General features: G+C 40.4%; 1 protein-coding gene across 8 annotated transcripts in view; it reads right to left on the bottom strand.

Annotated features, from left to right (window-relative positions):
- The window catches only part of LOC117423331 (phosphatidylinositol 4,5-bisphosphate 3-kinase catalytic subunit beta isoform), a 46325-nt gene extending 20415 nt beyond the window's left edge, over positions 1–25910 (bottom strand). Inside the window, exons 1-4 of one of the 8 annotated variants that reach the window (XM_034038916.3) lie at positions 25135–25910; positions 24214–24313; positions 13342–13404; positions 3009–3195 (exon numbers count right to left, since the gene is read on the bottom strand). In XM_034038916.3, coding sequence (XP_033894807.1) covers positions 3009–3161 — 153 coding nt within the window. In that variant the 5' untranslated portion in view covers positions 3162–3195; positions 13342–13404; positions 24214–24313; positions 25135–25910. Of the gene's footprint in view, positions 1–3008; positions 3196–4295; positions 4317–13331; positions 13405–24213; positions 24314–25130 lie in introns of those variants that run through there. The other 7 variants (XM_034038912.3, XM_034038919.3, XM_034038915.3 and 4 more) reach the window with 7 other exon arrangements.
- Between the last annotated feature and the right edge of the window lie 921 nt (positions 25911–26831).

The following is a 26831-nucleotide window of genomic DNA, read 5'->3' as shown; positions in this document are numbered from 1 at the left end:
TACCTGTGGTAAAAAGATGCATCTGTCTTTCTGTCTACATCCACACTCTCTGTGTGTGTGTGTATACATATACTGTATATATATAATTTCTTGAAAAACGTTTATTGCACTGTGTTCACTTTTTTTTCTACACAGCTAAAGAAGGGCTTTAGTCTGAGAAGTGCTGAAATAAATGTTTTTTTTTTTTGTAATCATTTAAATCATGTGTACGTGCGACCAGTCCTGACTACACAAATACCAACAATTAAGCAAGGTTTGCATGGATGGTTGGTATACTATTACTAAGAACTGTTTTATGACTTTGTGGAGATGTTCTTTAGTATACAAAGGGCCTTATATTGGTCAGCACCTTTTTAATAAAAAGCTTTGATGTGCACAAATGCATGCATGTTCTTTATTTTCAAATCTGCATTTAAAAGAATATTTATATCCTTTTTTTTCCTACCATTATGCTTTGAGGTGATTTGTTCCACTTTATGCCATTGTCTATTATGTGGACACTAAGCAACAGCCCTTTAAGAAGCGATTTCCAGCCTGGGTATGCCATAATGCTCTTCACCTTAGCTAGAGATAGGGTAACAGGCCATTGATCTTTACAAAATTGTGCAAGACCAGACAGCTAACAGACGATCTGAACTTCAAGACTCAATTAGAACGGTTTGCTTTTACGGTTCGCTTTTAAAGAAATTTCCTTTGATTAATATTTCATCAAACCATTGGAGCTAGTAGATTAACCTAAATACTCCTGAATGGTCTGGATAGTCAGTAGTTATTGGATACGAGGGTGGCTTTTATGTTCAGATATCAAGCCAATTATACTTGTCATGGTCCAAGGTGTTTAATGTGGGAAAGAACACAAAAACAGATTTTTATTACAGTTCCTTTCTAGCTTTCCTTGTCAATCAGTTTGAGTTCTTAGCCATTTTCTCACACAGAAATGAACACATTTTAAAATGCACACCCCTGAAACAGCTACACAATTATAATGTAGAAGCAATGCTCTCTAGTGAACCCCTAAACCATGTGGCCTGGTGAGACTGAGCAACCCTGCAAGCAGCTAGTTATTCTTTCAAAATTCTCAGGGGTATTTTGAAATGAACAGAAAAAAAAGGTATAGAAATATTCCCCAGCCTTTGATAAATAAAAATGCTACCCACGAATACTTCTGCACACAGGACTGTAGGGATTAACACAATTCAGATGTACTACCAGTAAAGAATAATAGTGTTGGATATTGACAGGTTGGTAACAGTATTGTCACATTATACTGGGCAGTAACTGGTGTGAATGATGTGTGACAAACAAAAATGAACGGGCCTATGTGTTTGTGGAAGCAATTTACGAGAGTGTTTGAACATTTTAAAAATCAGTAAAAGACTATTTTAAGGGGCAGGAGGTGGTGTGATTGTTATTTAAACAAGGCAGCACTTGTCATTAGTTGGGAAACGTGTTGTTTGTCCCCATTTTGTCTGTTTCCTGTTATGAGCCACAGAAAGCATGGCAAGGTGTTTCAAGCATGGGTTTTCTTGTTCTGAAATGTGTCCATGTCAGAGTCCTGGATTATTCATACAGTTCAGGAATCTCTCCCCTAACTTCCATTACATTCCTCCCCCAGGCTGGGATGCAGGGCCTGCATTTCTCTCATGGGCAAATTTCCCACATCATACACCTACTGTGGAGTGGGCAATGTTCAAGATAAGGGTTTCCCAAGTCTGCCCTTCTCAAGCTACTGGAATTATTTGGAATTTAGATAAACTGGCACTAGATGAATAAATGTTCACTTATATATAAAAATATATATATAAACCCCCCCCCCTTTTGCTTATTTCCTGCTGTAATTCAATTTAGCCTTGCAGCGGTGGAACTGAGGGATCGGATATTTTAATCCAGAGAAGACTTTTTAAAAAATAGCCACTCGCTCAGCACTAGCATCAAATTATATACAGGAAACCACCACTACCACAGGTTAAAGCACAGCAGCAAAAATACACTGCAACAATACTCTCACAGCTTTGTTAACAATATAGAGAGCAGTTCTAGATAAAACAAACACCACACATCACTTGGAAGTCAAGCACAGAAACAACATCATCCTCACTGTACAATATAAAGCCGGGCTGGGGTCAATTCCATTCCCTTTTTAAAATCAATTCCCAATTCCACATTCTTTAGAAGGAATTGGAGCCGATATTTTAGGGACATACTGGAATTGTGGCAATTGTTGAACCGCTTGCCACTGTGAGAAGCTCATTTCAACAGAATACAGCATTGCCAATTGCAATTTTGATCAGTGATGTGCTGGAATTGATTAAATGGGAATTAGAAATTGAAATGGAAAACAGGAATTGACACCAACCCTGATCCTAATACTTGGTTGATAATCCCAAGTAGGAAGAGGCGCACTGCCCTACAGACTACTGGATCTACTCTTGCTAGCCCTTCCCATCACAGACCACCACTAAATCAAACACTTCAATTCAAAATGAGCCACACTCCTAGGTATTTTTCTCCAATGGGGACTGCACACAACCTTATTGTACGCAGCCACACAGAAGTGCCCAGCATCAAGCAGCACCCAACCAGCACGTTCCAGTCCGAGGAACTGCTTTTTATGAGGCTCTAGCCTGGAAACTGGGACAGATATTTATTTCTTATCATGGATTAGGGCTATCCTATCTCCAAGAACTACTCTCTATATTCCTGTTTGAGATCATAAAATGCCCAACTGTTTGTTGTTCCAAAAACATGCTCCTAAAAATCGATTGGAGCCACAGCCTTCTGCTGATGTGATCCTCGTTTGTGGAGCACATCGGCTGAAACGCTGGAATCTTTTAAGTGTAAATTGAAAACATATTTAACATGCTTTTATTATTATTGGATGTAGCTCTCTTGTTTTGTTTTTAAACTGTGTACAGTGCTCTGGGATGCCATGGCGTGAAGGGTGCTATATAAAAACACATCTGTACATCATTGTAGATTTATTTCCCAGTCCCGGCTCCTCCACTCACCAGTTTGATGTGCTGGAGGGTAGCTTCTCGGGGGACGTCCATCTGGATGAAGATGCCGGTGGGAAGCAGAAAGTCCACAGTGATGCAGGCATCGTTTACGAGATGGGAATCCACGGCCCAGATGTCCAGAATGTCCGTCATGGCAGGAGGCATTGTGGGTAAGGGACTCCAGGACAATCATAGGGACCTGGGAACAAGAGCAGCAAACCCTTAAGCAACAGGAAACCCTTTAAAGCACTGTAACAGAAAGGAAAGGGCACTGAAGAAACACCCTCCATCCAGATAAAGGCAGATCTTAAATTCCCCGAGAGCAGCTAAAACAGTTCTCTGCAGACATGGTTTAACTGCCAATTGATGAGAAATCAACCAAAACAAGAACCTATTTACTTGCAGCTTGCAGGAAGATAAGAACACTGTTTTCAAAAGACACCCCACCCAGATTACCAGCAATACAGTAGGGTGAGCTAGATGAGATGCAGTTCCAACAAAACCAAAACAGTAAGTGATCTGACTGAGGCTTGTCATGCCCTTACTCTACAAGGATACCAACACAAGACAAGGTGTGTCATATTTACAGTGGCAATGTTTTCATGCATTTTCAAAAAGTAGTGAAAGCAGGCTGGTGTTTACGCTTCTATTCTGTGCACAGGCCACAGTTTGCTATGTACACAGTCTACTTCGAAATGTTGTCACATGAAGCTTTCTTCAAGACAAGCCATGTTCCAGATATTAGGAGACAGCAGATAAACCAGACTGCACTGTACTACTCCCAGCAACACCAGGTCTTCTTAACTGGAACGTGAGCATCACTGTGAGGAATAAACAGCCTGCACAGCAGCGAATGACGTCAAAACACTCGCTGCAAGCATTCTGAACAATCAGTTCAAACCTAACTCACCCAAGCTCTGGATGAAGAGCATGCATGTACCTAGCTGTACTTGACCATCTGGTAGTCCCTACTCTTCTGCACTAATCCTCTAATAAGTAATATGTGTAGCAGCATTGCAAGTACTGTAAAGGCCTACAACTCCCGCAGTCAAGCGAGTTCATGAATTAAAAATCAACTAAAATAAATACTTCAAGTTGAAATCGCTAGTTACTGATTTCACTGTCTTTGATTATTATGATTAAAGAAAATAAGACACTTGAGCATGCTAAAAAATTGTCCAATATCATTATTTTCTAAACAATGAATGCCTTGCTGATTTAAGCCTTGTTTAGCCAATTTAGAAAGCAGTTCATGTTTAGAAACAAAACAAACAAAAGCAGACAAAAAGACCGGCTGACCTTCCCAAAGAAAACCCCCTGCGGCCAGGTGCTGTAGATCCATTATGAGAATGAACACAGCAATTGACTGCTAGCTTTTAATATCTGCGAGACATTCCAGCACGTGATCATGTACACAGGTAAACATGTTTACTGCACAGGGCACGGAGGTGGGAAGCTCCCACACCGGATTCTAAATCTTGGGGGAAAAAAACAAAAACAAATTAAAAAAAACAAAACAACAACAACAACAACAACAACAACACACCACATTGTGGCCTGTTTTTTTAAAAACACATGATTGCTTGTTATTTACAGCACCATGGGCTGGTTTAGCGGAAAAAAAAAAACAAGCACTTTAATTATTATAGTTGCTGTTGGAGTACAACTAAAACAAACTAATAAGGCAGGAACTAACCCAAATGACTTGATAACTTATTTTTCTGGAAAAGGTTAAAGCCAAAGAAGTCCTTTTAAAAGAAAAAAGAAACAAAACATTACTGTTTTCACAACAAACACAACAGCAGAGTACCACCCGCAGAAAGCAGAACACGTGGAACAAATATAAGGATTTGTATTAATTTCTCTTTTTATTATTTTGCATTTATAACCTGTATGCAATATAAAAAAGTCATAGTGCAAGGCAGCCTACACCCATACAGAAGGAGTCTGTGCCTGTAGTTCAAAAGCAAGATAGTCAGAAATGCAATCATATTGCCAAGCAAAACAAAAAAAATTATTCAGTACAAAGAATTCTTAAGATTCCAATAACGTAGAAACACTGTCACACTATTTTTTTAGAACCAGATCCTGCATAACCAACCACACACACAGCTTTTCATACAAAAGAGGGAGTACAAGCCTTGTACAAACACCTGTCACACATGCTGTGATCTCACGCTTTCAGTTTAACCATGACGACCTCTGCCCAGTGGCATTGAGAACAAACAAGAATAGCAGAACTAACAGAACAGTCTCTGCCAAATGGCTGCGTTTACAGTGAGATTATCACCAAGGGGTCTGGTTCGGTCAATTCCAATTCATTTTTAAAATCAAGTCCCAATGTATTTTAAAAAGGGAATGGAACTGATAAACAGGAGTTGACCCCAACCCTAATAGAGATATCTACAATACACCTTCAAATAATCATTGAGTTCTACTCTACTTGACAACCCTTTCTTCCCTTCCCAATCATGAGGGAGGTTATTTCTACTGTAGGATAATATATCCAGACTACAAAAATAGAACAACTTCTTCCCCATTTTGAAAAGTCTGACAGACGAACACAAACCAGGAAGTCAAGAAGTTAACGAACTTTGGTTTCTTTTTTACTGAAATGAAAAGAGCAACACAGCTGATTTGACCAATACAAGACGTAAGATAATCTTATTTTTGTTTTGCAAATTATAAATTTTTGAGAATGCAATTTTATAGTGTGCATAAACTTGTTATTGCTACACTATATATTATAGAAAAAAACACGTTCTATACCAAAAAAGAGGACCAAGACAAACCACAAACTTGGGGGAAAATAATTCAGCTGTTATTTACAGGCAGCACAGAATCTCATATTTTATTAACTGGGGTAAGGAGTGTGGCAAAAAAAGGTTTTAAAAAATGTCTGATGTGTGGCAAAATAAAGCATTTCTCAAGGGTCTGTGTATAATCAAGGGAGTTGTTTTAAAATGACAGTATGCCTGTGCGACAGAGAGAGAGAGAGAGAGAGAGAGAGAGAGAACTGATTCAGCATTCCTAAATTATACTTGGCTCAGTGAATGCAAACATCAGGCTTTGGTTAAGGCACAGTTTTGTTCTCCAGCAGTAGCAGACAGCACTCTAGGCCGCTCACACAGTATTTAAGCCCTGTGACAGCATCTGTCTCCGTACTGTACGTGGAGAGTGGCTCCAGATCATTGCTGTTGAAGCCTGAACACCACTGCAGAGGAACAGTGACTCATGCAGTCTTTGCTGCGGCAGTTTGTGGACAAAGTACTGCTGGATTTCCAGGTCGGTACCCTTTGACACATGTCAGTGTGTTTACATTCCTGAGAAACATCAACTACAGTTCAAAAACTACTGGTACAAATTCACAGGACAGCAGGTGTGGTTATGTTGTGTTCGCACAGCAGTCCACTACGTATATAACATATATATATATATACACTTTATATATATATATATATATATATATATATATATTATATATATAACATAATTATTACACACGCACAGTAAGTACACAGTAATTATTTAATTCCAGTTAGCGAGGACTTGATCCAGAATGGCAAAGGTCTGCATTAGGGGTACTGTGCCAATAACATTGGATTCTAGCCCCCTGCATCTCACAGTCTCAAAACGCTCTGCACTTTGAACGTGTCATATCCTGCAAACAAAAAAAAAGCTCCAATCACAGTTTACCCCGAGGGAACGATATATTTAAACAAGATTAATACAGTAAGCTGCACGCAGTTTGCTTGTGACATCCTGCACCTAGAAAAAGAAAAGCAAGAAAAAATGAATGGATTTTTATAAAAATAATGGTTTTCACATTACTCTACCCCATTTTAAATGCTGGATTTGAATGCCACCTCACAGCTGCAAGCTATTTGCCCAATACACATGTTTTTGAAGACCAAGCTACTGTATATTTAAAAAAACAAAAAGGAAAACAAACACACCCACCACCCTTTATGGCTGCTGTTAATAAATAAATAATTTATTTATTAAAAAGGTGGACCTTATGGATAAGCTAGTCAGGTACATTTTCTATTACACGGTTCCCATCTGGCCACTGGGCTGGAACAGCAGCATTATAAAACTTTTAATAGCACCGGAAAACCGATAAGGACAGTCGCCTAGCAACCTTCCTTCTGCTCTTTACTGCTTCTGTTAATTTTTAATTACAAGAAAAAAAACCTTGCACAACTAAATATACTGTGCTAGGACTATTTTAATATACTGTACAAGAAGAATTGCAATCTTCAAGATTAAAGAAAATAAAAAAAAGGATACAAATATTTCTCAGCCACCCAATGATTTGTGAAAAAGCTGTAATATATCACTTAAAAAGAAGAGACAGGAAGGTCAAAGTTTTGTACTCCAGCTAAACTCCTTTCTATGTACTGTATCTCTATAACCTCTCAAAGTGAATTCCGTGGATGACATCACCGTCATTATGAATGTAAATGATCATCTCAGGAGGCAAGGCTTTCATGTTGGTGCAGTCCTTGGACCTGGCCAGGTGTATATTAGCAGTCTCATGTTTATAACCAGCTTGACCATGGCAGCATGCATCTTTTAAATGAGGGACGCAAAACATTTCACAATCTGAAAAACTAAAAAAGGGGATGGGGGGGGGGTGCTGGAGGAAATACAGGTCCATTAGTCATATCCTGAAAGAACAGCGAGTTCATGAATGAATCAAGATAAGTGACTCATCAGTTTGGGGGCCCAATGAGGCGCTCCATCCTGAACCACTGCGAGATATCACTCAGACAAAGCATCCGGTCACAGACACGGGACAGCAACACGCACGAGTCACACTGGGAGGATCAGTGCCAGAGACAGATCACTAACATGAGGACGAGTCACTAACTCACCACACTCCGAGAACAGCTGAACGGGGGCCAAAACAAGCCATCTGGGTGTCAAAGATTAAAAACACTTTCTTTTAATAGGAAATAAAGAACACTTAACAGTTCTGCCTGCATGTACAGTATTACCCAAGCACAGTGTAGCAAGAACCGTTGTGTGTTGTGTCATCGTTTCGGCAAGCTCATATCCTGAAATGGAGCCAAAAATAAAGAAATTCTTTTTCACAGAGCTGATCAATTCTTAGAAAGCCTCACTAAGAATTCGATTGGTGTTCCTAATTGTGTTACTTGGTAAAAAATGTGTCATGAAGGTATTATACTGTCCAGACAGTTTTAACGATGAAAAAGTATTTCTACGGAACAGAAACTGAAACAAACAAATTCCTAAGATTAACAAATATGGGTCAGCTTGTCAAAGTCCAGATTGTATTCCATTTCACGTAATGTGGCGTAGTGGTTAGGGCTCTGGACTCCTGACCAGAGGGTCGTGGGTTCAATCCCAGGCGGGGGACACTGTTGCTGTACCCCTGAGCAAGGTACTTTACCTAGATTGCTCCAGTAAAAACCCAACTGTAAAATTGGGTAATTGTATGTAAAAATGATGTTGTAACAATTGTAAGTCGCCCTGATAAGGGCATCTGCTAAGAAATAAATAATAATAATAATAATAATAATAATAATAATAATAATAATAATAATAATAATAATAATAATAATTAAAACTACAGAATATAAATCTATTCATCCAAAGGAGAGGAGGAAGTCTTTCAAGTTCACAGTGTTTCAAAGTTATTTCACTAGGGCTATTTTAAGAAGTACGGCGCACAGAATCCCAGGGTTGAGGGTTTAATCAAAAGGTTAATAAGTCTGTGAATGATCGTTAGGGGTCAGTTAACCAATTTAGTACCTGGTTAAAACAAAAACCCAGACTGCAGTGAATCTCACAGGCCAGAGCTGTGTGCCACGGGTTTAAAAACATCACAGACCCAGTCAAGTGCAGCCTTTTTATTAGCAGAGGTCAAGAGGAATTGTTTTCTCCTCACTCTCCTCTAATCCAACAGAATGGTTTTAGTCACTTGACTCCGACACGGTCTTGATTCATTCTATTTCGGATAACTTCACGTCACTCGAAGCTCAAAAACAATGTGCCCTGCGGTTTGTCGTGCATTGCCGAAGAGCTTAATCATTTTCTAAAAGACAAACAAAAAGACACGTATAGCCAGCAAACAGTTACCACTGCTTCAGCGCTAAAATGGAGACAGAGAGTGCTAAACACAGGAAACAATATGGCACTGTCTATTCCAGATGGGTGAAAGATCTCCCCACAATAGCCCTCTGTCAAACCCCAGCTTACAGCGCTGTCAAATAGTAGCAATACCAACCACAGCACACCAATACCTTTGTCTGAACATTCTGCAACTGTGTAAACAGCATGGGGTGCAAATTCAACAGTATATTAAAGTAAACCAACCGACTACAGGAAGCACCACTTTTATTAGTGTGCCTTTATTGAGCTGTGCTGTACACAAGGCAATTTTCAGTTTCCTTAAACATATACTGTTATGGGGTTTATGGATAGAGGCCTTTATTAGTATCGGTCACAACCACAGATACTACTGTACATTGTAAAATACTTTACCTTTGTACCTGTGAACACATCATTTGTAAAATTTCTTTCTAGTTTCTCTAGTGGCAGAGTTTGATGGCACAAAAACTATGAAATTATTTTTTTGTACACAAAAAGGTTTAAATGACTAAAAACAAACACTTTTTTCTTTTTAAATTTCAGGACATTTCAAACAAAAGCACTTCAGCTCTATAGAAATAAAAGTAAACACAGTGCAGTAATATTTTTTCTCAAGAATTCATTTTTAAATGTTCCCATTTCTGTACACTGCAAGTATACCTCCTTTCAAACACACACATATACATGCATATATTATTTATAAAAAAGAGAGAATACATGCTGCATATACAACTTAAAAACAGTTCAGTCATGGAAACGAGATTGTCCCTTTTACAAATAAAGAAAGGGAACCATGTTAATCCCATAGACATACAGGATAGATCTGTCACGCGTCTTTCTAATTTTAGAAGACTCATCTCTGCCAGATGAACTCGACTGGCCTAATAAAATGATATAACGTCTGCTGTCAAAAAGGAGTTTAACAAACTGCTCCAGCTGCCAAAAGAGGAAGCAAGTCACAAACCCTTGGAAACAATAGCTGCCATGACTGATCTATTCATAAATATATATTTTTACGCTGCTGCTCCTTATCAATGTAAAAGAGGTAATAATGCACAAACCACTACCATGTGCTTTTGTATGATTTCAAACCAGAGAGCGTCCTTTATTCAAATAGTGGAGCATTATACCCTGCGTTTCCTTCTCAATTTACATGCCAAGCAAATGAAAAAGAAAGGGCATCGTTGAATCTATCAAGTGCAAAGCATATGCAAAAGGGATGTATATATATATTTTTTTTTCCTGGAACACACAATACCTCGAAGTGCCCAGATCTCCTTTTCCAGTAAACTGCACCTGGGGGTGAGAGATACGGAACTACAACAGTTTCAATAAACCTATTGTACCTACAAAAGAAACAAACTGTGCCCAAAACAAATTATGCACTTAGCTGAACTACAAGATTCACCACCAATGTACTAACAAGACAGGAAACGTGTGAAGTGAAAGCAATAAGAACACCAGAGGGACATAGTCCTTGTTTTCCATAGCCTAATATAAAATCAATCCACAGCAAAGCCTTGAGGCCAGAAGCCTTGAATACCATGTTCTAAGACAGCCCTTGTTGCCACTGCTGTGAGAAGCTCATTTTAACAGAATACTGCCAGTTGCAATTTTGATCAATGATGTGTTGGAATTGATTACATGGGAACTGGGATTGGGAATTGATTTTTAAATAGGAATTGACCCCGCCTCTAATTTTGACAAAGCCACTTGGCAGCTTGTACCCCATTATAAGGGGATGGAAATGTGGAACAGGCTTTATGTGTTACTGCGTACTGCAGTTACAGATCCTTCCTCGGGATGATATGGAGCTATTCCAGATCAGTACTGGAGCATACTGTGCTACTTGAGGTACGGATATTTGGAAAAGAGGTACAGATCGAGACCCCATCTGTTACTGCTCTATAGATCCTCCAGCCCTCAACTATAAATATGCAGTTCACACCGGTAAGCAAGTTAGTTAACGTTCTGCCAGTGAAAAAGTCATAAAAATAAAGTAAGCTAATTTTGCAAGCTATTCATTAAACAAACAAGCAACATATGCTGGCACTAGGCTCAGTTCTACCACTTGAATGTTGAGCCAAACAAGCAAGCACTGCAGTCTGGTTATAGCAACCTGGATCGAATCCTTTAGCAGCAGCGGGTCAGTTGCAAAGGTTTTCTGATTGCACACCAATAGCTGTGTGAATGCGCAGCTGTATAAATACATCCAGTCTATGTACTGAACAATACAAAACCACATACATGGTGTTCCAGTAATGTGTATAAATATCAGAATGTTATCAATTCGTCACTGTGGCCAAGACTCCACAACACTGCAGAGGACAGCAGAGTAGGTTTGTGGTCACAAGTCTGCAGTGCAGAAACATGCCTTCATGCAAAGTGTGTAGTCTGAATATTTTCAAGCCGTACATCTGAATTTTAGGCATTGTTCCAAGTCTCAGTTGTATCAGAAGATGCATTCTTTGTGACAATGTGATAGGTAGGGTCTTAACAATTTCCTGACTTTTTCTGCAACACAGATTGCAAGCAAGTCACAGCAACAGGTGCAGGTGCTGGTCTGTCAAATACATTCAAGGTCAAGCAAGTGTTCATTTTAAAACCACCCACAAATTAACTCTTCAGCAGTTCACTTGACAGCTGTTATAAGCCAGCACATAGGAGAACTCTGATAACACACCCACTTTAAAACTACTGTACAAAACCAACTTCGATGGCGAGAGAGGGAGGGAGTGGCGTGGAGGGAGAGGGAGGGTGGGAGCGGCGTGTGCCTGCAAGTCTGGTTCTTGTCACAAACCAGACATCCCCGTGCAGGCAGCTGCACGTCGGGACAGAGGCTCACTGCAGCCAAGCACAAAACAAGCGATCCTCGACAGTACGCATTCCTTAGGAGCCACACTGGCAGTGTCAATGGAATCCAAGGAGTCTCCCTCTCCTGCACAAGCCTGCAGAACATTTGGGGAAACCACACATCCCAGCCAGCACTTTAAAAGCCCATATTCCTCCCCAGCTGTAGTAGAAATAAAAAATCCTGTACCTGCCCATTCAGTGATATATGCATGTTAGGAGAAGCTGATGGAGGGCTTCAATGATCACCCCACAGCAGTGGATACTAAATCCCATGCCAGGGACTTAATACCTGGTTATACATTAATACTGATCTGTGAGCGACATGTTTAATGTTTTCTGCAACGAAGAGAGTGCAAGCAGCATCTGTGCCATCGGAATCTGGACCAGCTGTAATATGTCTGACAATTCCAATTCAGTAGAAAGCAGCCAGAGAGAAAAAGCAATAACACCACCAAGAGTGTATCCAGAAGGCAATGTGGCTTTTCAAAGTGTTTCACTGCAGTACAGTGCAGTACAGTACAGTTCCGCTGGTATATTTTTAGGAAATAAACAAACAAAGACTGGAGTAGTTTAAGGTAAACCCCAGAAACTTTACAGAAGTCGAAATACGACTGGGAATAATGCAGCAAGGTTTTTTTTTTAATTTATTTATTAATTATTATTATTATTATTATTTATTTTTAAATAACGGCAGGATTTTCCAGAATTGTTTCTCTACTTAAACCAATGTCAATAAGATTAATAGTTCACTTGAAGATTTCTATAGGTCTATTGTGCCTTGCAGAACACAGCCCCCCACAGGTGTCTTTCAGGAAGGTATTTATTCTATTGCTAAAATCAACTGTATGAGGAACAACAAACTACTTTGAATTTAAACTATCACGTCTAGGGATAACCTTAATGCCCCCATTGACTCACACATCAGTGGGGTGCCTGGAGTTTAATGGATAACTATCTTAACAAATGATCAATCCAATGCCAGACTTATAAATCTGCAATACAATATCCCTGTGAACAAAACTGCAGATGAGGCTCTCACAAAGCCATTCCCACTCCCTTTCTTTGTGGTACTATAGTTATATTGTCCCGTGTCTCTGTTAATGCACTATAGCAGGTACCATGTAAAAAAACAGCTGCCACGGTTGCTAATGAACTACTCCTGCATACTAAGTAGATCCCCAGGCCAGACCTGGAGAAAAGCCTGTGGAATTCAGACACTATACTATAAACACATTCGCAGACTATAAAGACAGCAGGTATACTATTAACATATCCTGTTGTGCCACTCTCTCCTCACAATGCATCAGGGAGACCCCACTGTGCTGCAGAGCTCCTCTAGATAAGAACAGACAGAAAGAAACCTACCTGATCTCACCTTGAGCTTTATTTCCTGTAACTCTCCCCCATAGTCATACCATCAAGGACAGCAGATCTGCATCTGGATTCATAAATATAAAAGAGGCACAAAAATACAAAGGTTTACTGCAGTGCAAGGAACACGTTGTACAGAATGTGCATGCAGCTTTCCTGCCTATTTGAAAAGCAGTGCTATATTTAAAGTGGTTAACATCAATGCACAGTATTTACAAGCAGCATCAAGCTTTCAGAAGGCAATCTAATCTTTATGCATTCAATACATCATTAAGGCATATTTTAATGTCCTTGAGCTTGGCTTGTTATAGTGTACTATACTATACTATACTATACATCAGTATTCAGCACAGGCTACAGGTACATTGCAGTATGCAGCTACAATACCAAATGCCACAGCATTACCGGTACAGTAACTACAGTACACTGCTAAAGAGGACTCATTTTCCAGGTCTAAATAAAGCAATAAATACACCAAAATTACAAAAGACCAATTATAGTTAGTGACACACAAATATCAGCCCACAGCAAGGCTTTTACACAACATTAGCAGCCATACAGCACAGTACATGCAAACAAAAAACCCATCCACTAACTATAATTAGTCTTTTGCAATCCACCACCCTCTCTCCCTCCTCATTCACCAAGAACCTCGTGTCACCCTGGACCCCTCCCTCTCCTACTCTCACACACTCCTCTCACTTCTTCCTCAGCAACATATGCAGAATTCTCTCACTCCTCACCGACTACTCCACACAGCTCCTAGTTCAGGCCCTGGTACTGTCCCTCCTTGACTATTGCAACTCCTTCCTGGCTGGCCTCCCTGCTGCTATCTGTCCGCTCCAGCTCATCCAAAACTCTGCTGCTCTTGTATTTGATTTTACTCTTATAGGTAACCATATTCATGTTTTTTGTAATTTAAATCACTGGCATCCATTTATCGTACTTACTATGTGCTCTTAATGGATGTTACTCGTATAAGCAAATACTTTTACTGCAAGTTATTGTACTTTATAACTGCTCGTATCTGTAATGTGACACTTTGCAACCATTGCAAGTCGCCCTGGGAAATGACTGCTGACTGCTGCCGAGATGTACTGTTGAATGACTGCTGATCAGATGTTCTGCTTGTATGTTGTTCTAATTTACTCTTTAGAAAAGTTTTTAATTGTTAAAGTAAATGTTAGCTAATTAATGATCATGCAAATCGATGATGTAATGTAATTGCTAATTGACAAAGAATATATAACACAATGAATCATGATGTTGCTAGCATTTACAGATTTTGTAACCTGATGAAGTCGAAACGCGTTGTTTTACGCTTTTTAAAACAAATGGATATAAATTAAAGATTGGTTTTAATGGGATACCGAGTATTTCACCTTTATTGAACTGTTCGCAATTTAAGGGATACACAGGATTGTGCTGCCATACCGGTTTCTGTACTGGGGACAAGTGGATACCACAACCAGCTGTATCAGAGACCAGTGAATATGCAGTCCACTTATGTACAAGTTACCATATCACATAATCCAACCATAAAGTGGAGACAAGTTTAGCTGGAATCCGTTGGCATTTTAGGTAATCTCCTAAATTAAATGAGAGTATAAAATAAAACACTTTGTAAGATTACATTGTGTTGTCATTTTATAATAATGCTGCAGTATGTTTGTTTTGTTGCGAGACAAAAATCATGAATCATATAATGTGTGTGGATGTTGTACAACCACCACACACACACACACACGCGCACGCACGCACGCACGCACGCACGCACACACGTAATAATTAGTTGCCACCCATGCTTTTCCACTTAAGCCAGAAATAAAAGTACAAGTTAATCAGGTTTAAAAAAAACCCCAAAAAACAACAAAAAAAAACACCTGCTCTACTGTAACACGGAGAGACTGTTTGGGGACTTAAACGAGAGATTTAAACAAGACTGTACAACTGTAACAGCTCATCACTTTACTGCTTTATAAACACAGGCAGTGTGGCTGCTTTCTCTGCAGGAGCCCATTAAACAGTGTGTTTTTATTTAGTACTGTCGTTTTTATGCTCCAGCAGTCTCCCCCTCCCATTCCTACCCCCAGAGGCTTTCCAAAGCACAGGCAGCTGACGAACACGCTCTATGAAGAATGCATGGCATTTAGCTGTACCTACTCCAATAAACACTTGCTGTTTTGCATCAATAACCAATAAAAATTCTTCAGAGTACAAGACAAACTTTAAAAAGGGAAAGGTCTAGACAGTCCTGCCATACTACTCAGGGCTTCAGTGTCCTGGAAATCATGGTCCAGTGAAGTAAAGGGATTTATTAAGACAGTGTCTGTTTAAGCTGTTTAAATTGTGCCCCCCACACCACACAAACCCATTGCAGAATCAATAAAACAAAGACTATGCTGACATTTTAGCTTTTTGAATCCAGCAGGAGCAAAGACAATAGCATCCCTGTGTCATCAGGAATCCATTTCTAAATGAGAATTTTAAAAAATGAATGATGTCTCATTCACGATAAACCTTTTACCACCAAATATCCTTGTAGAAAACAAATTAGCTGCACCACTCCTAGCCACATTTCAGCTGATGCTCTACATGCCCGTGCAAAACAAAGCCACGGGATTGATGAAGCATGCTGAGCTCATAACTGCTCATTGTTATGGAACACAGATGACAAACAGTGACACAAGCTGAAAATGATATATAACTTGCAAACAAAGGAAGTGTGCTGTGCACTTTAGACATTATCATCTACTGTACCAACTACTGATTAGATAACCAACTCACCCATATTCCCGTTTTTAAGCAAGGATCTTTAGCTTTGATCAGGTCACATGCTCCTCAGAAACACATTGTTTTTGAGCAGGCATTCAATAACTTGGAACAGACGAGCGAGAGTCTGCAGGTCTAACAGCCGGCTGAGACCCAGGAGACAGACCAAGAGAGGCGAGAAAGGCCCTTGCTCTGCCCTAAACTAAAAGCAGAATGTAAAAGGAAAAACACACGACAAATGGCAAGCAATAGGCATTTTAACTTTGTGTTTGTTTTGGGTTTTTTTTTAAATCATTGACCAGGCATTTATGCAACATGGATTTTTACTGGATTTATTTTAACAGTATCTTGACATACTGCAAAGCACTGCAAGATGTTTTGTAGATCACTTACCAAAAGGTTTAAAAAAATTGCCAAAAAATAAAAAGAAGACATGCCAGAGGGCAGACTATTTATTGGAGTAATTGTTCCAACAATCCTGACCTTTAAATAAATATTTGGAAGAAACCCACAGCAACAAACGACTCACTGAATAAGTTACCATTTTAGCACTCGGCAGGGCAATAAGCATCATTACTTTATACGCAGTATTCATCTGAGCCTGGTTTACTGCATTTCACCATGGCAGGACCTCATAAGACTTAAAAGAACAGAGACAAATGCCTTTGCATACTTCCAAATAGGATTCTCATTCATTAGGATTTGCGTTACATAACCAGACTCGCATACTAGAATTTACACGTGTGAATTTTTACAAACCGCATCTAGTTAAAAAGAGCTTTTAACTAAATTTTAACGAGTATTCATTACACGACCCATTCAGCTAAAAGCAAAATCCTGCACATACTGTTGAAATATACTAATGCAAAGTGAAGACCAAGACTTTAAGCCCTACTTAAACTGTGTAACACACTTGGATGAATGTAAAGATAAACAAGCACCCACAGGTTTAGCGCAGCAAGTATTTACCTGTTTTGCTCCAGCCTAGGAGATACACACTTATTGATGCAGCACTACATGCTCATGATCTGGCCTTGTTCTGCTTCACTGGGATAAAACTGAAAGACACTTTAGTAGACTGCCAGGTTTTGCCCTAAATAAGCACCTTGTAACCGACTATTAAAACTATTACGAAAGCACAATACTCCTTCTCTAAGGGAGGGGGGTTTCCTCCTCTGATCTTTTTCCTCTTGCAGGTAAACTTACTGCAGCTCTGGTCCGCTACAACTACTGCATATCTAGGAGCCCAGGCAGAAAAGCAGAAATGAAAGAGGAAGTATGTTTCTTAAACCAATAACATCTGATAGTTAATAAGTAGCAACATTATTACGTTCATAAAAGCTAAAATATTTTGTTCATGTACCGGCTGTGGTGTACTGATTGGTTGTTTTTTCACAAGAGAAGGCTCCGTATGACGTAATCAGTTTTACATGGCCTGTGCAAGACAACTTTAAAACACAACATCCTAAAATTACCACCCTTACATAAGGTTGTTTTTCTGGGGGCTGCATGATGTTTGTCCAAAAAAAAAAAAAAAAAAAAGATGCTTATCTCTTTCACAACCACTGCCCTTTCTGCTAATGGATTTGAGAAGCCCTTCATTTTCTAAAGCACATCAAAAGACTAACATGCACAGCAGCTCAAGGGAAACCAAACGAAACACAGTAGGGCAATTTAATTTAGACACATTACAGTAAACTGAACACTCTCCTGCAGCTCAGTCTGAGCTCTATTGTAAAATGGAGTTCAGCAAATCAATAAGAAAAGAACCGCAGCACTCAGCATACCTTTCAGACGGGCCCCACAAAGCAAACCAGACTGCAGTAAAACCACCTTCAAAAACAAATGAACAGACACTTCCACCTCACCTTCAGCCTTGTTAGAGTTCAAGAACCAGATAGTCTTACTTCACTTTCAAATGCAGGTCTTTTACACGTTGTGAGTAAGCTTTCTCGCTGGGGCACTTTTTTTTTTTTTTTTAATCCCATATCTCCCACCAACAGGATGATGACAGTCAAATACCTTTTTTTCATTATGCAAACTAGCATACAGCGAACACAGATAAAGTATTGCTCAAGGATTTTAACGCTGTGCAGGCTCATCCCATCTGCACAGGTTTGTCAGAAAGACTGCACAGCTGTACATCTGAGGACTATGACAAGGATGGGACCCCAAGGGAATGGAGGTGTTGATCAATGTCATAGGAAACTATCGGGCAGGGGGTAAGGTCTGCAGGAGTCTGTTTGTTTCACCTCAGTGCTTGATGACAGGACAGAGCCAAACAAAAACACCCAGAGATGACCAGGCATCTATTTGACACAGTGCTTGTGAAATGGTTGTAAAAGGGTCATTAACTAATGTGGACCACAGACTGAGAAGGGGTTTGCTCCTCTTGTGGTTAATGACACATAAACCACATGTGATGTAGAAAGAATTTCAAGGTAGGAGTCGTGTGCTTGCATTAATGGAACAGCTGTGGAACTAATGCAACACATGGGGAGAACAGGTCTGAACATGTCAAAAGTGCCTGCCCGATTACCCTTCTTCTAATTATTAAATCCATGTGGGGGTGAGGGATGACATAACACGATCATCATTTGAAAAGCCTGCATCAAGGGTTTTCTGACAAACAATAAATATGCCCAAATCACAGACGTAATGAATCAAGCAAACTCTCCAGCCACTTTGATCTAGGACATCCATGAAATTTTAAAAAAATACCTAAAACCTGGTCCAAAGTTACTAGACTGCAATAGCCTGGCGAACTACAGTATAATGAACTGGCAGCTCACGTCACTGTGTTGTAGCAATCAAAAGCTTCTTCAATCCGTGCTGCATAAACAATCCAATTTCCAAGAAGGACCTGCTTTCCTCAGTTAACAGGCAGAGCCCCATGAACATGAATGGCCTCTGGCCGTGCTGTGCATGCGTCATCGTGCGACTGCAACCGACGTCTGGCTAGTGGTCTAACAAAGCATCCCAGGAGGGGCTTTCCGAGAGAAGAGGCCGAATAGCAGGCAAGCAAACATACTGGGCAGGTACAGAGCATCTCCAGACTGTTCGCAAAAGCAGAAAGGACCTGAACGGTCAAGCCTTTGACTTCATGAGTGTTTCGCTTCTGCGCTTTTAGAAAACACCAATGGGTGTCTGTCTGGAAGCTTCGACTGGAGCATGACTAAGCAATGCATTTGAACTGCAGTTCAGTAAATACTGGAATCGTCCAGGCAGAAAGCTACTTCGAAAATACAAAGCTTGTTTATCACTTAAAAATAAGATCCTGAAGCCCACAGATGGAGAGCTATGATGTGATAAATATACTTGTTCAAAATGGAAATGAAATGGAGAGCTTTACTGTTTGTCTAGGACTGAGGACAGAGCGGATTGGTCGCGGTTCTTGGGTAGTCAGCCCACACGACTCAAGACTGCTGTCCAGCCCAGCCCTCACACAAAGACATAATCTACTCTTTAACCTGCAGTTTACACACAGGCTCAAACGTTAGTGGTTATGCTTATTTCAATTTCCCTGCAATTATTCACTGTTTCTCTGGTGTCCAAAGAGATTTACATCACTGCTACAGTTAAATAAATATATTATTTAGTCTACAAATAGAAGCATTTAAAAGAGTTTCTGGAAAGAAAGCAAGTTAAATAGATTCTGTGTACAGTAAGACAATGGGGAAGTCAGCAAGCTGAACCAGCATGGGCTCAATATAAATAGCTGTACACATTTCTTATCTTACAGCAGAGAAGGAGGTTTCCTCTCTGATGCAACAACAACACAGTACAGTGCATTGCCTCTGCCACCCACATCTAGACTGTGCTGCCCCCATTGTTGATCCATGAGGGCAGAATAATCTCTTAGAAAAGGTCACTTTGGTAAGGTCTTCTCCAAACTTCCATGAAAATATTACCTAAAAGGACAGAGAGCTTACAAAATAATTCAGGTAAATCTTACCAGGTGTATTACAATAATTTATTAGGGGGTCACGGTTTCCTGTATAAAAGGCACAAGCATTATAGTAAACATGCATTTGATTTCATCGCTCCCTGAGCCCTTCTTGTACATATTTTAGTTCCTGAGGAGAGGTCACTTGTGGAGTGCAATTTTTTTACATTTTTGTTTTAATCTCTATATCTCAAAGAAAAAATAAATAAATACAGCGATGGAAATGACACACCCCTTGCATAGCATTCTGATCCATTCCTGGTTTTACTATGAGTTTATTCAGACACACCTGAGCTTTTTACTGATGCACTGTGGCTAATCAAGCTTGTATTAAAACCTGATAATGCAATAGTAGCCTTAGTTCCATCCCTGAAATTATAATTTAAATATATATATATATATATAAAATATAAGACCTACAAAGTGGCATCAATGTAGACTTAGTAAGGTTTACTGGAATTGTTTTGTGTGCTTTATCACTTGGACACCAAAGATGGCTCACTAGTTTAATTTCACATGGTTCTGATAACCAATTCTACCCCCAATTCACTAGCCAGGGGCATGTCATTACACACTGCATTCCACCCAAGACCATTCACATGATGAGTCACTGGACTACACTATTCACCCTGAATACTGACCTTTCCAACACATTGTAACTGATGCTATTATTGACCTCGCCTGGAGGCAGAGTTAAACACTCATCTCTTTAAATAGTTTTGGTGATTAAGTCACATGGTGGTGTGGGTGTGTGGAAAAATAGTTACTTCAAATCACTAAAAAAACACACACACATATACAGTACATACAGTCAAACCTGTATTAAGAGACCACTCAAAGGACAGTCTAACAGCGGCCTCAACACAGATGGTCTCTTAAAAGAGGGGCCATAACTTATGCATTTTCTACTTGTCTCCGACGTGCTTTCCTGTAATTATGTACGTCTTACCTACACTGTAAAAGCCAGCAGATGTAATATGAACAAAAGGCAGTATGTAATTTAATAACATTGATTTAGATAATGCATTTACAAAACAAATTATTTTGCGAAAGTAATGAATGCTTGCCCGTCTCAGGTCACACAAATTGTTTTAAATCTTTTGCAAATTTCAATGCCGCTGCCTTTCAAGTACGTGTTGATTCATTGCATCCTGAAACCAACACCAGCATAAGCATAAGATCTTTTTTGATTACCGCGCACATTGTTTTCATACTCTTAAGTATGGCTTGAATTTTTCGGTGTTTATTTTCCTTTTCACGGTTTGCCTTTCAGTCTTAAGCCGCTACATCCTAATTATGAGAACATTCTGTTAAATTAGCGGGAAAGAACAACACAACATGAAACAGACACATTGGAAGCTACCAAATTCCCAGGCAAGTGCGAGAACGGAATGCAAGTTAAAGTAGCATCTGGGGGAAGTGATTAATGTCATTGCTTGCTCTTGTGTTCGAATAATGAAGGTGGTGAAACAGAATCAGCAAGTCAAATCAGGACATCAAGGTAAAAAGAAGCGACTTTGTTTAATAATTAACAGTTTAATTAAGACATTGAATCAGTTCACAAAAAATAAAAACCTAAAACTTCAAGCCTAGTTCCCTTTCAATTTGAAGGACCACCAATGAACATTATGTATGGGATATGCCTGCCCATTGGGTAGGTATTGCTTAGCTCTCTATGCCAGAGCTGCCAATAGGCCCCTTCCTGGGATGATGCACTTGATCCCGCCCACGAGGGATTAAAACTGTCATCCTAAGGAAGCCATTTCACTTTTTCCTTCTCAAGACGGTACGGTAAGACCTCTGTGTTGAGGTGAGCGTGTTGATAGAAAAGAGCTTCTCGAGTCGAATCAAGTTGATTGTATTTCCCTTGCATTCGTGCTGAAAGCTGGCTCGCCGTTTTCCCAGAATCAACGACTTGCACACGGTACTTGAGCACAGTGCAAGCGGTGTTCAATGCACAGCCGATGCAGAACACCAGACCCATGTCAGGCAAGTCGGGGGTTCCACTCCTGCACGGCCTGCAATGCAAATATCCTGCAGGAGGATAAACATACCCTCTGTGCATGGTGCTTGGGCGTCCAACATGCCACCTTGTCCCTCGAGAAGGACGTGGCCTGCAGCATCTGTGCGGCTTTTCAGCCCCGGTTGAAGGAAAATAGGTTGGAGAGGGCCAGGAAGGCGAGCTCCGCATCCTCGGTGGCAGGACCGTCGGCGGCTCTTGGAGCCCCAGAGCCCCTCCTCCATGACCTGTCCCAGGACCCCCTGCTGGACATCCCCAATGCCAGGCCTCCCGTAGTGGCTCCCCATCTCCGCAGACGAGAAGGGTGAAGCGTTCCAGGCAGGCGAGGGACATTATGGACCTCAAAGCCCAGATGGCCCAGGTCCTGGAGCTCTTGGCCAAACAAGCACCTGAGGCCCCGGCCGCAGTCCCAGCTCCATTGCAGCCCCAACTGCCATACCACACCCTCCCCAGGGGAGATCAAGATGGATGGGATGAGGCATCCCAGCTAGTGAAAGAGGACGCGCTTTCTATAGCGGCCTCTGACATGCAGGTAGGAGGGGATTTCAAACCTCCTGCTGAGGAAGAACCTGGCTTCGAGGTAGCCTCGGAAGCCAGTGCTCCCCCCGTTGTCTAGCTCAGTTTTGCGCTTCAGTTCCGCTTGGGACCGCCTCCCTTTCGAGGTATCACAAATACTTTCGTGACAGACCCTCTCCAGGCCTCGGTACTTCAGAAGGAAGTGGCCACCTTGCTGTGCAAGCGAGCCACTCGTCTCGTAGACCCCACCTCCCACGGAGAGGGGTACTACTCAAGGTATTTTCTGGTACCCAAAAAAGATGGCGGCTTTTGCCCTATCCTAGACCTGAGGCTCCTCAATGGGTTCTTAAAAGAAAGGAGGTTCCAGATGCTGACTCACCATCACATTCTCCAGTCCAACAGGCCGGGCGACTGGCTCACCACCGTGGACTTACGGGACACATACTTTCATGTTCCCATTCGTCCAGAGCACAGGAAGTATCTCTGCTTCTCTTTTCAGGGAAGCGTTTACGAGTTCGCTGTGCTACCATTCGGCCTCTCCCTAGCTCCTTGTATGTTTTCAAAATGTGTGGATGCTATCCTAGCCCCCCTGCGGCTGCAGGGGATTAGAGTAATAAACTACCTTGACGACTGGTTGATCTGTCCCCAGTCACGAGACGGAGCAGTGGCCAACATGGCAGTCGTGACAGAACGTGACAGAGTACTTGGGACTCCGGCTGGACTCTGGTACAATGCACGCATACCTCTTGGACGACAGAGTTGCAGCTATCCAGGGTTGCCTCTCCCTGTTCCAACAGGGATCGCAGGTCACCCTCCTATTGTGCCAGAAACTACTGGGTCTGATGGCTGCAGCCATATCGGCCATTCAGCTGGGTCTGCTTCACATGCGCCCGTTACAAGCGTGGCTCAATGCGTTCCACCTCAACACCAAACATGACAGACACCGTCGGCTGATGGTGTCTCACGCGTGCACGGCAGCCCTACGCTGGTGGAGGACGACCTCTCACCTGCGTGATGGTGTGCGAATGGGAGTACCTTTTGTTTGAGTAACTGCTTCAATATCCTGCCACCTCTGATTTAAAATACGCAACTAATAGCATTCTGCCAAACAATCAATATTCTAGAAGAATGATTGAGTTCCTAGAAACAATAAAAGCTGGTTGTTCAATTTAAGCAAAACTGGGATGTAACAGGTTAATTTGTTTAAAAGGAGATTCACAAGCGATTAATCTATATTGAAAAATAAAAAGCTTGAGGATGAAAGCTATGAAACCGCAGATAAGTCCCATCCCATCCCCCATCCCCCCCACCTTGTATTTTGATAACTAAACTTCCTTGCCTGTGGCCCGTCCTGTGCGATGGCTTTTCTTACTGTCACTGCTGAATTCCACATTAATCCCAGACACAGAAACACCCCAGAGCCAGTATAAACTGCTGCATGTGGATTTATTTTTTAAGGGGTATTTATTTAGAACATGTTAGAATTATGGAGAGGAGCTTGTGGACAGTGTGTGTCAGTAAATGCTTTGTGAAATAGTTTTCAAAATAGACAGATCTGTCAGTTCTTGTTAAACCAGGCACAAGGGAAATATCAATACATGTGCCCTACATTCTCAACTGACCTCAAGCAACCTTGCAGGAAAAAGTGATTCTGCACAGACTGTATATAGAGGAGCTGTGAATGAATCCACGTCAAACTGTGCCAACAGCCCACGAGTTCTACTGCAAAACATGAACAAGCACTTCAGATACATAAATAATAATAAAACAATCAATAACAACAACAACAATAATAACATCAGTCAGCAAACAAGCCTGAAAACCCCATTTACCACAGAAAAGAAACAGTCCATTTTCATTTCAAAGCCTGAGGGCTGTTAAGAATTAATTATTTTTGCAATTCAAAACAAACACCGATACAATACTCAACAATGAACAAAAACACTGTTTAACTCAAACGAAGAAAAGAGAGAGAAAAAAAAAGAATTGAAAAACTTATCAGGACCCTAGCTGCTTTCACAAAGTATTCATCCAGAATGTGTTGTATATGTATGTATGTATGTATGTATGTGTGTGTGTGTGTGTGTGTGTGTGTGTGTGTGTGTGTGTGTGTGTGTGAGAGAGAGTGAGTGATTATATATATATATATATATATATATATATATATATATATATATATATATACACATACATACACAAACACAAACACTTTGTTAAAGTTACATTGTTACATCTAACCTCTTACATCGCTTAATAAACACGTTTTGGATATATTCTGAATCGTTACTTATGTATTTGGTGCACATGGTTTAGGTCGTGTGGAAAGTCAACTTACCTCCACCCCGATACCCTCAACACTGGAATGTCTTAATCACATGAATGTAACCATTCAATAAAATAATAATAATAATAATAATAATAATAATAATAATAATAATAATAATAATAATAAATATTACAGCATAACCAACTTTAATAAAGATACAGTGTGTCTCTCAGCGAACCTCACACAAGGTTTAGTTAAAACAGACGATCTTACCTACCTCCAACGTGTCTATTTCCCACTGTTGCTCCTGGCTAAATATAAACTATTCAGGTCGAATCAGGAAATACGACGAAATCTAATTCACAATGATGTCCAGCGACCAGCTTGCCAAAAACTTTTCAAACGCCACGAACACAATTTTCAGTCCGGCTAGCATTAAAGAGGCGTCGATGCAATATAACCCATCATTCCAAGCAGGTGTGAATTGTTGTTTGTCTGTCTTTCTGTTTTTCCAGTCGTCCTATGTGACCTGCACGTCTCGGCTGCCAGAATGAAGATACAAGCAGCGCAGCCGGCAGAATCCCGGATTCCCACTCCCTCGCTGTGCAGGATATTATTCGACTCTGATTTCACCCGGAAATACAAAGCTTCTGAAAACAAAACAAAGAAACAACTCCCAGGGTAGCAAATTAAAATGACTTTTTGCAGCAAACACGGTCACCAGATATGTTGCTTCTAGTGTTGAGCACAGAAAATAGACTTATCGAATAACAAACACTGGAATGTGTTTTTGCCGAAGTAATTATGTACACGCACTGTGTTGCAACTTGAAAGACAACCAAAATGTTTGTCGCTGCGGTACGAGTGAGGTAATGAAGTTCAGGACGTGTAATGAGAAACCCAGTTTAGCGTTACACTTTATTGATTTATTGTTTAAAATGCATCGCTTTGAAACGACATCTTTTTTTTAGGTGAATCTCTATAGGTTTTTATTGCGATAGACCGGAGTTGGAATTGAATTGCAGCATGGTGACCTTCAAGAATAGATTTTTTGGGAAATAAGATACAGCGACATTAAAAAGGAGAAATGTTACTATAATATGCCCACCTATCCGTTTACCAGAATATTTTAAAACGACGTTTACTCTCAGATTTTGGGGCATATTTGAATTAGGTTTCTGTCAGAATGGGGAAGTGTGGTGATATAAATAATTATAATAAAAAACATCAACCATCATTAAGAGTTTGTCATATGTTGTTCCTTATATAGTAGGCTACTGCATTTCAAACTGGACGTTTCCCTTGTAATGGGATCAATTTGCAGTTCCTGCAGTAAGGAAACAGGTTAGAAGGGATTGCTTTGTTATGAAGAAAGTGGGGATCTTACAAGGTGTGCCTTGAGACAAACTTTTAATTTAGCGTTGCTACAGCAAAAAAAAAAACGGCCCCATAAACACGTTGCCCGTATAAAAGAACATAGACAAAGATGCAAGCAGAACACCAGACAGCTGTATAAAAACTGCAGAAACAAACCAACACTCGCGCATCTGCCTTTACGTTCAAATCTATTTATTTGTTTACATACAATAATTTATAAGGATACCACCTTAATTAGGATGAGGTCATCAAGCAGAAAGTACTTAAAAAAAAAAACTAAAAGCGGAGATCCAGCATTCACTGCAACAACATCAATATACAAACACAGGATCCGGTTAGGATCAGACAGGTTGGAATAAAGTGCTCCATCAGGCTGACACCCTATAAAACACAAATAATCCGGTATTATAAAGCATGAGGTCGAAACACGCCATTTAGAACACTGTTGTAAACACTAGCGTTTTGGTCACCACAATATAACAAAGTAGTATTTTTGAACTGAGTCATGACTTTGCCCCAGTCAAAGCCCTTTTGGAAAAGGACATGGTAAGGTTTTTCAACAAGCATTAACACGTTTTTAAAGGTATTATATGTAGA

This window comes from Acipenser ruthenus, chromosome 17, assembly GCF_902713425.1.
Source record: "Acipenser ruthenus chromosome 17, fAciRut3.2 maternal haplotype, whole genome shotgun sequence".
Taxonomy (NCBI): Eukaryota; Metazoa; Chordata; class Actinopteri; order Acipenseriformes; family Acipenseridae; genus Acipenser; species Acipenser ruthenus.
The sequence above is the reverse complement of the archived record's forward strand: the minus strand, read 5'-3'. Positions and strand labels throughout refer to the sequence as shown.